The 14,626-nt window shown below is 35.8% G+C and overlaps 2 protein-coding genes across 3 annotated transcripts in view; one reads left to right on the plus strand and one right to left on the minus strand.

Annotated features, from left to right (window-relative positions):
* ADCY1 (adenylate cyclase 1) overlaps positions 1–14,626 on the plus strand; it is a 149,626-nt gene that overhangs the window by 112,616 nt on the left and 22,384 nt on the right. Inside the window, exons 8-11 of the mRNA XM_030971284.1 lie at positions 2,316–2,471; positions 5,893–6,087; positions 7,843–7,940; positions 11,065–11,149. Of these exons, the coding sequence (XP_030827144.1) occupies positions 2,316–2,471; positions 5,893–6,087; positions 7,843–7,940; positions 11,065–11,149 (534 nt within the window). The remainder of the gene's footprint in view (positions 1–2,315; positions 2,472–5,892; positions 6,088–7,842; positions 7,941–11,064; positions 11,150–14,626) is intronic.
* Positions 1–14,626, minus strand: part of IGFBP3 (insulin like growth factor binding protein 3) — a 105,450-nt gene that overhangs the window by 2,535 nt on the left and 88,289 nt on the right. Inside the window, exons 7-8 of one of the 2 annotated variants that reach the window (XR_004061693.1) lie at positions 5,470–5,540; positions 3,215–3,287 (exon numbers count right to left, since the gene is read on the minus strand). The exons of the other annotated variant lie outside the window; for it this stretch is intronic. The gene's annotated coding sequence lies outside the window, so the exon portion shown is untranslated. Of the gene's footprint in view, positions 1–3,214; positions 3,288–5,469; positions 5,541–14,626 lie in introns of those variants that run through there. 2 annotated transcript variants of the gene reach the window in all.

The following is a 14,626-nucleotide window of genomic DNA, read 5'->3' on the forward strand; positions in this document are numbered from 1 at the left end:
ATAAAGTCAGGAAACTGAATAAAAACATGTGGTGGCAGGGCCAGAGTTCAAAGTCCATTCCAAGTTTTCACGTTGGAGGTTGTTCTCAGAAACACATTTATTATAAGAAAGTTTCATGGAGGAAAGTCTAAATTCTTCTCTATTCATAGGACCTCAAATCCTTGTGGGAGGATATAGTTCATGCACATATGATCACCTTTCACAATCATGCCTTCTTGGATCTTTTGCTACTAAGATGCTCTACCTATTCTTTGCCACTCTTGCATCTACACTGTAGCATTTCCACAATGAAGGCTTTCAGGAAGTTTTTGTGGGTCTCTGAATTTATTTAAAATCATCAAAATTGTTGACTTAATGCAATGTCCACTGTGAAAGGTTTGAGCAATGAGCTAATGATCTCTTGAGATATTATTTACATGTAAATTTCTGAAAATAAAATTAAATGCAAAACTGGAGGGAGTTTCAAGAAATTTGCTCATTTTTGTTGTATCAAAGTGTTGATAGAGAGACTTTGTAAAATATGTAGGACTCCTAGGGGAATTATGGCTATATTAGGAAGATTTGCAAGTGGAATACTTCTTCAAAAAGTATGTTTTAGCTGTTGGGAACTGTAGCTCAAAAATTGATCATATCTGCCATACTCAAGCCTAACAACTATCTACTTGGTGTCCTTAGGAATGCCTAAAGGATGATTAGTATGTGAATATCCTTGTACAGTATCTTCTATGCAATTCGGTGGCAAGTCTTCTGCCAGAAAGCCCTTGAAAGAAGGGGTTCATATTGGGAATCTCTTCAAGCAGGCTATTGTTAAACTACCCTTACACAAGTGACTCTGCACTAGATACACAAATGTCCTTTCAGATTTCAGCTGCTGACTGTGCAGTGTAACACAGTGCAGTAATGCTAACTGGCTTCAGCCAGTCTTCCAGTGTACAATAAAGCAGCTAGGCACCTTTGCATATTTGAAGCTCATCACATGTTTAGAACATGGCTGCTAGGAGAAAAATAACAAGTGCAACATTGTGGTCATTATTGTGTTTCATAGCCAGTGTGTAACTGACTAAACAAGGTATTGAAAGTTCAATAATGTATAACCTCAATTTTCCAGAAAATGCAAGTGCATGGTATGTGTTAAACATAACAAGCCAATATTCGAGATGCCATTCAGAATATAATCAGTGTCATTTGCCCTGCCCATCTAAATTTAGTTGTCCAAGAAAACATGCATTAAACAAATGCTTTCAGTTTTTTTCTTCATTCTTTGATCATTGAAGAAACTTCTCTAGTAAATCAAAGTATTGTGAGTAATGCACAGCAAATTCTCATTGTCATTTGTGGACTTTAATAGCATTTGAGTAAAGTTTTTGGAAGTGATTTTTTCTGTCTTTTGTACCTAGGAAAACTAAGGACCATTTCCTCTGTGCCTCTTTATTTTGTTGATCCAGAAGAACTTAATTTTACAAGCTTGAATTCCCATACTGAGGAGGCATGGGGTCCTGCCATGTTTCTCATTAACACTTTCCACATGCCAGAAGGATGAATAAGTTTGGTATAAATATTGAAGATACAATATCCTCATCTGAGAAAGCATCTGAGTATGTGCTAGGGCTTTACTAAAGTCAGCAGTCGTTAAATACATGTTTAAGAGTTAACAAAGGAAAAGTATGTCCTTGCTGAACAAAGAGCTTTGTGGTAAAAGGAATAGATTATACTTAAACCTCTGAGAGTATTTCTGTGTGGTATAACACTTCTTGCTTTGTAGAAATAAGATGTGAGTTATAACCTCAGTGCCTCAAAAACTATGTTTAATTGCATATATATGTATATATATCTTTAAAGCAAAAGTAATTCTCTTCAGATTTTAATGAACTTCCTATGGCTGAAGTAACAAAATAGGGAACAAAGAAGACTGAAATTGTATTTTTAACATCATTTAATAAGAATGCTAATTGCCTCCTTATTTTCCCTGTATTTTCAAAAATTTATTTTAATATTAAAGAAATACAAATATTGCCTCTTTTACGAGTCTGTCATTAATGCACTTTTTTATAGTTCACATTTTTAAAAAAAGAACAGTTCCCAAAATGTCAAGAATGAGTTTACATAAAGCCTGTTTGATAGATTCTTTACATCTCATGTTGAAGAAAGATGAAGTAATTTTCATTTGCGTATATGAGATATTTATCAAAAAGCATTGCTTCTTGACTAGAGTATTATTTTCTTCTGACCATGGTGGGGTGCAAATGCCTGCAAGTGTGTATGTCTGCATGGGAATGTAATGTCTTGGTTATAAATATTATTTTTCTGACCAACAGATATTTCCTGGACTGATTCTCTCAGACATTAAGCCTGCCAAAAGAATGAAGTTCAAGACAGTCTGCTATCTGCTTGTTCAGCTCATGCACTGTCGCAAGATGTTCAAAGCAGAGATCCCTTTCTCCAACGTCATGACGTGTGAGGATGATGATAAGGTAGTCCATATGGGCCAAGTGCAGTCTTTGGGCATCAATTTCAGGACTACATCAAGCAGACCATCTTTGAGAACATGGGGGATGATGTTACGAACTGATAAAGACGCTTATGGTGTTCCTGCTGGAGCTAGAAAAATCTAATTCCCACAGTAAATAAAAACCAAATTTAATTATAAAAGCCCTCAAATTTGGAGCTGCTCTTGGAAAAGCCAGCATAGGTGTCCTTGTGGCTTCTATTAAGGGCTTTTTTCACAGGAACTGGAATTTCTGAGGCTGTTTCCATTCTTTTAGACATATATTCTTTTGCATCTTTTGTCCATCCCAGTCTGAAGTTGATAGTGACAAATGCAAACCAACAGAATAATTTTTTTTTCTCTAGATGATTCGCTGAAATATGAAAGGCAACTGATTAGCCAAAACCCCTCTTTGTCCATAATACAAATCCTAAACATAAAAGTCCCTAATACAAATATAAATTCCGCTTTCTTGGATGCCTGGTAATTCCAAAAATCAAAACTCTTTACATACTAGTAGCCTGGTTTGCTTCTTTTCTGTATATGAATCTACCTGTAAATTTATGGATAAAAACCATGAGAGTTGCTCATTCCATTTTCTTTGACAGCAGGTGGCAACATTACACAGGTCACTCCACCACTGAGTGGCGGCATTCAAGCACTGGAATCAGTAATTCAATTTGACTGATTGCTTCACATTTTTTTTCTTTTCTTTTCATTTATTGAAGACTCAGTCTAAATCTTACTTTCAGAAAGCATTCAAACTTTCATATTTTGAGTTTTATATGTGCTTGTGTTTCCTCTGCAAAAAAAGGAGAAAAAAGTCAATTAGTTCCTTTTAAAAACAGTTTCTGTGAAGACTTTCAGAAACTCCAGATTTGATTTTTAAATTGGCCATGTACAAGGCCTTCCAATTGGGATTTAGTGTATCTTTGAGTATTTTAAAAAATAACCCGCACATTCTTTGAAGGACATGCAATACTTTGCATTGTATCTTATGTACATGTATGTATAAATGTGGTAATATATAAATGTGAAAATATCCATGTGAATTTGTTAGTGATCTGTTGAAATTTTTTCATGACAGAACACTGGCAGTGAAGTTCTACAATGCTATCAGTAACAGAAACTGCCGTTCTGGGCTTTTGTAACTTTTATGTAACACATCATGGATTTGTATTATATTATACGAATATAAATACACTGTGTTACAATGTAGGGTTTCTTTAGAGTTTTCAGTACTCAAATCATGTAAATAAAGTAAACCACGTGGGGTTTTTAAGGCTTTGAATCCAGTGCATTTCTGAGAAACATAAATACTGGATCTTGATCATATGTAAGACATGATGTAGGTCTACTGTGGCAAAATAATAATAGAGATAAAAATAGGAGACCGAGAGGAAATAATTATATGTAAGAAACAGCTTTTTTGATTAAGAATAGAAACTTTAACCCTGTTTCAAAATGGCATAGATAATATAATTTATTCCATATATCAGAATAACACCCATATTCATCTACCCTCATTTCAGGTTTCAGTGCAAAGAAACATTTATTTAAATACTGTTTTCCTCCCCCCTGTTGTTATACTATAGGCTTAAATTTGAATTGTAAAAAAACCTTGAAGATGTATTTCTGTTGTAACTAATGCAATACATATGCTAACTAATTATAGTCTATTGAGAGCAAAATCGTATATTTCTGACACAGAAATTCCTGTTTCTATTATTTTCCTAAAAGCCCTCAATTTCCTTACAAATTACTGATAGAAATGTTTCTTCAAGAAAACAAATTTCTCTCAGTTTAGAAACACTGAAAATAGTTGTTTGGCTGGTAATTGAAGCTCTCTAATCAATGTATGTCCCTAAGATTAGTTTTCATGCTGAAACAATTAGCTCTTACACCAGAAGACAATATACGAGGTAATGGGATCTGATAGCTTGAAGAAAAATGTAACCTTTTAATTGTTTACTGCTGGTGTAGCCTCCTCTCTACATATAAAGCCAGCAAAGCAAGACTTGAAAAGTTACTTTATCTTTGCTGGGGTCCATTTTTCTTCACAAACAGAAAACTAAGATATCAGTGAGCAGATAACCATTCTCACTATTTATAAGGATTTAGATATAATAATAATAATAAGCTATGTAAGGTAATGAAGTGCAAGAGTTCACAATTTGTTCACTGATGAGGTACTCCTAAGAATTTCTTGTGAAATTAAGAAGGAAACTGCTATTCCTGCAAGATTACTTAGATAGTGATCACCATCATTTTAACCATCTGGATTAAAAGGATATGTTGTTGTATAGCCTCTAGAGTGGGTATTTAGGACTGAGTATTCTGAAGAGAGAAATTTTGTTTTCGTCTTTTACATCTTTCTGACATACTCTACTTATTATATCCTGCGTAGACTTGTTATTTCATAATGTTTTAAACTGTCTTGAAACTCTCCAAATGCCAGATAAAAAATATTCCTTTAACTTTACAGAAATAGTAGAACTTGCCTGAGCTTTGTTGTCAAAACTGTTCTGGGAAGTTGGCTTGACCCCTGTCCAATCACAGAACAGATCTAGCCACAATGGTTTAGATTAAAGTACCCTCAACTGGAGGTTGCCACCAGTGTGGCTGAGATACTGCTCGCTGTCTCCTGAGTGCTCTCTGTGAAAAGTGAGACAGCTTGTTTAAAATCCCTTCAGATATGCTCTGTGATAAATCTTTTCCACTGGAAAGGACTATGAATAATTATCTTATAGTTGTGCTGTCTCAGCCTTGGAGGAGCCAGTTAGGCAGTTAGTTTAGTTCTGATAATTTGTTGGATGGCTCCATCTGGATCTGCAAGTCACTTGAGGCATACTCAAGAAGTCTTAACAAGAGAGCCAATTGGGTGAGTTAAAGATAACACTTGAGATTTCAGACCCTCTGTAGCCACATGTGGTTATTGTCCAAGACTTTAGGGTAAACAATCTTTTTGAAACATGTATTGTTACCTAGACAGTAGGACTTGTGTAAAGAAGAGCCTGGTTATCTTGTCTTCAAGATGTCCAGAGCTCCATGTCTTCTGTCAAGAAAACAAACCAATATAAAACCATTTTGCAAGGTAAAATAACTCCACTGGGTACAAACTGATTATTCCCTCAGTGGCAGAGGAGTGTCAGGGCCATATGTGAAAAGAATTTCCGGATTAAAATCTTGGAATGAAGTGGGAGTTTTCTCTTTGCTTTGAATGATAGCAGGATTTCAGGTAAGGAATTTTAAAAAGGTGACATTCACACAGAGATAAGAACTCTGTCTTTTGTAGTTGCTTGCTTAATGAATTCCCCATCCTCTCTGTGAGCTTGAAGTAATATGAACAGCAATGCAAAATCTCAGTGCTAATAAAATCTGTGCTTCTTTCTTCATCCATATTACAGAGGAGAGCATTAAGGACAGCCTCTGAAAAACTCAGGAATCGCTCCTCTTTTTCTAACAATATTGTATACAGCACTCCAGGAACTCGAGTGAACAGATACATCAGCCGCTTGATAGAGGCCCGGCAAACTGAGTCTGAGATGGCTGACTTGAACTTCATTACCCTGAAGTATAAGCAAATTGAGCGTGAAAATAAAGTAAGGGAGTTTAAAATTATTTTTACTGATTTCACTGACCATAAGCCAATTAGCACTGGGGTTTTTGTTTGGGTTTCATGCAATGTTTAAATTCTACTCACTATCTTTAAATACTCCACTGGACTGTTTCTCAGTTAAGAGGGTGACATTAGTTCTACCTTCTATGGAAACACTTGAAGTGGATAAAAAGAAAGACTGGTATTTGTGGTAATCACGTATCCTCTGAACAGAGAGAGACATAGTTCTCTCCCAGGATTTTCCTGGGAAGCTGTGAAAAGCTGTGAGAAAGTTCAGAGAAGAGAATGAGAAACAGTTCTTATCTCCATTTGCTGCACCTGTTGTGCACATGTGGAATGTGTTATGGAGATTGTTTACCAAAGGGTGATTTCTTAATTGGACACTGGATGGTGTTTGGATTGATTGACTAATTAGGATAAGCTGTACTGGACAGTCTGTAAGGGTTACAAGTTTCTAAGAGTATAGTATAACATAGTATAGGTTAATAAAGCAATTGATCAGCCTTGCGCAATCATGGAGTCAATGCTCATTATTCCCTGCTCAGGGCACCATTGCTGTGATAGGTATTGCCCTACTTATCAGGATCCTACCCCATGTTATATATCCTGTGTTTTGGTTTTTCTTTTCCTTCTCCAAAGTGAGTCACTTGTTAATTGCTGTCTCATTGCAATGTATCTGCTGACTCACTCATCTGCTTTGGAGAAGTGTTATTGACAAGATGTATAGGTAGCCTGGTAAGTATTGATCCAGAAATTCTAGAAAATATAAAAAAAACAAAAACCCAAACATTAAATCTCTGGACAAGGTTGCAATATTATACCAGCGTGGCAGTGCTGAAAGCGGGGGATTTACTCAGACCATACAAACATGCATATCAGTAAACAATTGTTCCTACCTTGTAGGAGTATTTTTTGTGAATACAAATTATTTGTATCTACAGCCTTTATGTATTTGAAAAAACAAAAGTAGTATGGTTTTGCATTAATTTGGCAGTAATATTTATTTTTCCACTGTAAGTCGCTATATAGTCTAAGATTTCAGATCACTACTGCTTCAAGTTAGAAGGCTGTGTGCCATATTGGATCCAAAATTTTTAAGGTTTAAAGTATAAATGTTGGGTTCAAGTTTCCAAAGTAATTTATTATTAGGCTGTAACTTTTTTGTTTCAAAATAAAGTCTTCTGGTGTAAATGACATTGAACTTTGGGTCTTTCTGAGAAAACATTTTTGTGTTTCAACCCCTGGAAAGCTTTCTCTCATTAATACTGTAGCTTAGTGGAATCAGGAACAGTAGCTGCTCCAAACTGAGCCCATGTATCTCATTAGCAGCTACCTCCAAGTCCACTCATTAGAGTCCTGCCCTGAGCAGCTGAAGTGAAAGAACTTCTTGAAAGCATCAGCAAGGACTCTATGGCCTTTTATCATGATGAGTAAACAGAGGGAGGGCCACCTCCTTCTGGTTCAAAGTGGTTGATGTTTTTTCTCAAAAAGATAAACTTATATCTGAGCCTAAACCCATTTTGACTAGTTACAAGGTGAAAGAGAAGTCTGTCAAGGAAAATCTTATGTAGACTTCCCTCATCTGTTTTTTTCAGTGCAAATTAAGCCATCATTTTTGAACTAAGTAGGGGCTTGTTTTATTTTAGGATACAGTTCTTTCTTACTGAGAATGGACAAGTGTGGGTGTCTGAGTACACATGAAATATTTACTGTCTTCACTTCTTCCTTTCTTTAACAGTACCACCAGCTTCAGGATGAGTACTTCACCAGCGCTGTAGTTCTCTCACTAATTCTAGCTGCCTTATTTGGCCTTGTCTACCTTCTAATAATACCACAGTAAGTTTCTGTCTTTTGCCGTCATAACTCAAAGTGGAACATCCTCAGACATCCTGCACAGGTCAAAAATTAAAGTCTTTGGAACAGGAATGGGGACTTCACATGGGAGATTCTCTGTTAGTATATCCCTCAGTCTAATTGTTTTCTCTTTCATTTGTCCACAGGAGATACTTTTCACTATATTTTTTTATTTTGTAGTAGCGTGCGCTCAGAGGAAAAAGATACATTTCAGTGTTTATTTAAAATTTAGTGGTTATTTTTAACTTATTTAAAGTATTTCTGCATTACAAACAAAGGTGTTACGGCAGCTTTTCTAAATGTGTTTGTGCTACTTTGGATTAAGTACTGGTATTGATAGCAACAGAGATAAAACCCTGCAGAGTTTAATGGGAACTACTGAAAGTACCCATCCAGCTGCATTGAAGCCTGCATTTATAGCATTCATTGAAGTTTTTGGTATCAACACTATCCCTACATAAACTGTCTAGTGTGTATTTTGGCTATGCACATATAACTTGTAGTCCAACCTTGACTGCACTTAAGTAAACATAACCAAGTGGTGTGTTTGGGAGGTGTCCTATGCCTATTGTTGAGTGATTAGTTAGTGAATACCTCAGATTTTGTCAGTTATATGTGAGTGCTTACTAAATAAAAAATAATTAGAGGTAGATAGAATTGTGCATAAGGTATAAAAATTATGAATAATGAACTTTTTTCAGATTAGAATATCAAAGCATTAAGAATAAAATTTAGTCACTTTTATAACTACTTCAGGGGAAATAGAACTAGCCACAGGATAATGCTTTTGAAAATTCAATTTAAATTATGGTCCTTTCTATTCACAAATCCCCAGTTAGAATAATACTTCTATATTCTATTATTTTTAGTTGAAAGATTGAAAAACGTTTATTCACGTTAATAAAATAGAAACACTAATTTGTCATATAGTACCTTTCATCTAAAGAATTCAAAGTAACTTAGTCATCATTTACACCATTTCCAGACTAATGACTCTGTTGACTAATTGGAGCATGATTAAGAAGTCTTTCACCTTCTTCTTCAATAAGCCACAGCTGCAGTACATAGCAGTTTTGAACAAGGAGAAACAAAGTGTATTAGTGTAGTTGAAACTAGACTGAATTTCTAAGAATCATATAATAGCCTTTCAAAAAACTACTGTCACTTCAAAACAGATGGGCAGAGCTTCAGTTTAAGTAGTGATCTGACAGACACACAAGCCCCAGAAGAATTTCACCACAGAAGGTAATGAAGATGGACTGGGTTAGTTAAAAAAGCCACCCACTGAATGCTCCTAAGTTCTTTCTTCCAGTGCCTGAGTGGTGGCTTCATATAGCCAAATTCTTCTTGGGCTCTTCCCTTGCTGTGACACAGATGCAAACATGAGCTAAATTAAAACTTTGGAAGTATAGAAAAAAAAAAACTCCCCTCTTTCCCGAGTTTGGAGCTTTAAGCTGCTATTTAGATTGCTGAAGTAGTTATACGTGTGGCAAGAGAATGCAAAAGCCAATACAAGGGTTGTACCCTAATGGGAGAAGTTATATATATATATTTCAAGGAGGAGGTTGGTCATCTAGACCATAGGTATAGGTATACAGAAATCTGCATAGGTATACAGAAATAGACTTGCTATTCTCACAATTCTTATCATCTTTTGAGCAAAACAGCTTCTCAACTAAAGACACATTTTCTATTCCCAGATGGAGATGGTCAAAGTAAGGCTATGTTCCTGTCAACCTAAGCTGTCCAATTATGGAGGCACATATACAGTGTAGCCACTAAAAGCCCTGACTAGGAACCCTTCTAATGTCCGATTCTGTGTTTACTTTTCAAAAAAGCAATGTAGCCCTTTTTGGATGCCAACCCGAATATCTGTCAGGGTGCCACTCAGCACTACAGTCAGCTGTCAGCTATTGCTACATTACAAGATGTTGTTGCAGACATGTCCCCTGCATTCTTTTCTAGCATCCTGGATACAAGGGAAACCTCTAAAGGCATGAGATCCTGCCTTGATTAATACTTGTATTCAGAGTCCACACTAAAAGCACCCAGAATCACCTTCCCATTCTGGGTACACATAGTACACCACACAATTCTCCCAGTTCCTGTATCAGTACAGACTGTTATATTAATTTGAAATCAAAGTCAAATAGTTAAAAACTCTACAGGAGAATTTCACACTTCTGCTGTTAGAAAACAATCTTTTTCCAGTAATCGTTAAGGGCACAGATACATAACTGCCTGTATCCAATGTTCACATGGCGTCTGGACTGACTGGTTGTCCTCACAAGTTAGAAAAGAAGGTGTGAAGATCATGTTATGCTGCTGTCATACAGCCCTGGCATGGGGCCAGGCTGTCCCTGAGCAGAAATCAAATGCACCCACACTGGTGGACTAATTTCTCTCAGCCTGCTCACAACCATAACGTACTTTTCCAAAAGAAGTTTTCTGGAGAAAGTTCTTGGTTTGCACCCCTCTTCTCATTAAGAACAAGCCTATTTTGATAGATCAGAAGAGGGAAGATTAAGAATTTAAGAATTATTAAATCATCTTTTTGAAACATAAGATTTTTCTAACCATTGAGGAAGACTCAAAATGAGGGAGTTTTTCTGTTTCATTAAAAGGCAGGTTTCTCTGATTTCATTTGACTTGCTAAGTGTCTTAATTGGATGACCATTGATTTCTGAATCTTTGAGAAAGAGGAATGAGACAGAAAAGGTATCTGGTAACTGTAACACCACTGCCAAGGCCAAGTAATTGAGTTACACATTCTCCTTGGAAGACTCATCATGCTGAATATTCTGCACTAGCCTACAATTAGAAAGTGTCTCTCTTGACTACCATACATTTGAATTTTTGAGGTTCTTTGATCTTCCTTCTGACATCAGAGTGGGGACCATCTACAAGAGCATTTACTAATTTCATAGTCTTGAGTGCAGTGGACACCACTGCTTAATTTACACTGTGATGGTTAGTATAACAGCAAGGTTGAGGAGGACATCCTCCACCATTTATAAAATACTGTTTTAGAAGGACCCCTAACTGTAGTTTGTTCTCACATGTTACTGAGTTGCATTGCATTACTTCTATTGTGTTTTGATTCTAGGAGTACCGTAGTTCTTGTTCTCTTGGTGTTTTGCATATGCTTCCTAGTGGCTTGTATTATGTATCTACATGTCACACGAGTACAAGTAAGTGATTTAAGATTTTGTGACTATTCTTCCCTTTGGTGTCCATGATATGTTCGTTCTTTGGAATATGAAGCCACCAGTGTATGCTTCACAGATTCACAGAGTCTGAAATTCATGTGTTTAAAGTTCCTTATTAAGTAATGTATTAGACGCTTGAAAACCAAAGACCAATCATCTGAAAGTAGACTTTTTACATGAGTAATCGTTATAGCAGTGTAGCATTCAGCGCCATTAATTCTACACTTTGTTTTTTGCTAAATCTTCCCTGAGCACCTACCACTAAATACTGTGTTTAAATCAACTGCTTTAACCTGACTTTTACTCCTTTCTGACTAAACAGCACAATAGTTCTTCCTTTCATTCCACCTGGTCTGGGTGTAAAGTCCTGCTAACATCCCCTCTGTTTTCAAAATTTTTCCTGACAAAACAGCAGCTGTTTTGATGGTAAAGCACAATGTTTTGCACACACAATCCTTGGCCTTTTCAAAACCTTCAGTAATGATTAATTCTCCTGCATTATATTTCCACAACAGTAATGATGCAGAAGGACATTTGGTTGTTTTAGGGAAGAAATAGGTCTGCCAGATCAGAATACAACATCTACAGGCTAATTTTCTGATGAAAGAAATCTCTACTGGATTAATATAAATTTAGTCTTTTCAGACAAATATCAGGAAAAAACACCTACTCATTTAATGAGCTTTTCTGATTTGGACACACTAATTTTAGTTTTAAAAAGTGCCCTTTGGCAGAAGAAAAGCATGTGTTTTCATGGGAACATAAATAGTATATTAGCCAAGTATCAGGTGCTGAAAAGAACCTTATTTATGAACTTACAAAATTATTTGCGAGTAACTTTGATGATCTCTTTTTTTTATTAGGGCAGAGTAGTTTATCATCTGTTCTTCTTCTCTGTATAGATCATAGAAATGCAGACTAAGTTTCTAGCAAGTTACTTCTCTTTATACAATTTACCTGGGGCTAATGCAAACATAAGAAGTATTCCATCTGTTTTGTCAGTCAAGAAAATTTGTATTTATTCCAGGTTCCTCCAGAGATTCAATACTATACAGGATCAAATCCAGCATTAGAAAAATAAAGAAATATAAAACCTTAGAATATCACAATCTAAAACTTTATGGCAAAAAAAAAGTCTTATAATAATTAAAATTAATATAATCTGGATAATGGATATACAATTGTAAAACAATCATTCCCCTATTTTAATCAGTTTTATGGCACTTACTTGCTCTTTTACACTGCGCAAGTGACTCAGCTTCTCCATGCTTTAGCATTAAATACCTCACTCATAGAATTACTTTAATAATATTTTACTGTACCCGTTACCTAAAATTTTGGTAATTTGACACTACTTATTTAGTTAATAAAAATTTCACAAATAAAACAAAGAAAATGAAGCCCAAAATTCTATGCTATCATAAAAGTGCCAATACAATTTAGAATGATGTAAAGTCAGGAGTATAAATCTTAATAGCGTCAGAACTTTAATTCAGACGTATCTCATACCTTACCTTTTTAAAGGTCTGTTTTCCATTTTAACCCAATAGCCTAGCATGTCGACATTTAAAACATGTATGTGCTATCAAAAAAATTGTCTGTGCAATGTGTCAGGACATGTGATCTTTGAATCCATATTTTGCTTTATCCCTATTAACCATCCAGCATTATCTTCAAACCATGGGTATTATCTCTTTAATAAGCAATAGACAGCTTATTTGGCTGCAAACTTAATTAATGGAATAAATATTTTTTTCTTCAAGAAAAATTATTTTGTATTTTATTTATATGGATAAAACCACATATGTTCCACCTCACTTATATATAGGATTCTGGTCTAGTTAAGTGGACAGTTTGATGGGTAAAATACTATGGGGATAATCGCATTCAGAGCATAGCACTTTATGGTCACTTTGAAACCAGTGTAAGTGGGATACTATGGGAGTTTATCCTGGATCCTATCCTGTCAGGCATTTTTATCAACAGCCTGGAGGAGGACATGGCAAATACTCATGTCATGTTTTCAAATGAATACAATTTTGTGAGAACAGCTGGCAGGATGATTATTGAGAGGGTCCTAGATAGGTTAACAGAATAGGCAAACAGGAATCTTATAACTATAGAATGTATAATGCAAAGTCCAGGTCCTGAGAAGAAACAATGCTGTGCAATGACACAGGAGGAGTAACCAGCTCTGCAAAAATTGCCCTGAGACTCTGAGGTTCAAGGTAGACAATTCTTTTGAGCCCCCTGAGGTCCCTTCCAATCAGAACTGTATGATAGTGATGAATGAATGAAGAAATAGTCTTCTTTTCATAGTGTAATTTTGGACATTGCTCTATCTCCCTTGAAACACAGCTTTTCAATCTCAGATTCCTATAATCTGAGCTATTTTTTCTTCAATATGCTCAGTTTTATTAAAGGTGATATACCTCAGGTATCCCAATCTATTTTATTGATGCTAGTACTTACACTGGTGTAGAAAATTAATTCAGATCTATAATACAAATCTACTACTGATATATTGATTGCTCCACACCTATGTTTACATGGACTTAACCTATATTGAAGCCAAAATATATTTGTAGATTCATGCTTACTTTTTTTTCTGTAATTGCTGTATTCTGAAGGCTACAGTAGTCTCTCTGACTGCTAGGCTGCCTGCCGGAAGCTATGTTTTTGAGGCTGGTGATACCCATGAAATGAACTGCTTTTCTTCAAAACTGTTGACTTTCATCCAAAAATCAGGTGTTTTCCTGCTCCATTTAACTTTAAGTGAAATTCAACCTTGATAAATCTGAGCTCCCTCCTTTTAAAGGACACAGGATAGTCCTCACTTTAAATCTGACTGTTTCTTGGATTGTATCCGTTTCCCTTGAAGTCACTAGAAGAAGTTCTGTGGTCTGAAAGATACATCTAGTAGATAATAGAAGCCCCAAATATTTTTAGTGCAAGGGGAAAGGAAGGAAAGCAGCTTTACCTGGAAGCAGAGTTGATCAGAATGATTGGAACAGGCCTAAAGTGCACAGCCTGACAGACTTACCCTTCCTCTCTCACATTCTGCCACAGGCTTCATAGCAGCAAGAACTTACACTTAATAGTGTGACAAATGGAATCAGGCTAAAAGTGGAGATAAACAAAATGTTTTCAAGACTCCATTTCACCAGATATTTTTGTTGCCTACTGCTGTTTCTGAAAAATTCAATATTTTTATGAGTCACAATAATTAAAACTACCCTGGCATTTAACCTGCCTATTATAGCAGAAGACACATATACCATTCCAAAATTCTGTGCTATCACAGTATGTTCTCTTGGATCACAATTTGCAAGGCAAAGGAGCTGAGAATTTGCAACTCAAAAGTTGCTTTGGGTACTTTCCCCACGAGAGTAAAATCAAATGCCATCCTAGAATATTATTTGCATCATGAGTAGACATACAACTAAAAATTTCTAAGAG

This window comes from Camarhynchus parvulus, chromosome 2, assembly GCF_901933205.1.
Source record: "Camarhynchus parvulus chromosome 2, STF_HiC, whole genome shotgun sequence".
Lineage (NCBI taxonomy): Eukaryota > Metazoa > Chordata > Aves > Passeriformes > Thraupidae > Camarhynchus > Camarhynchus parvulus.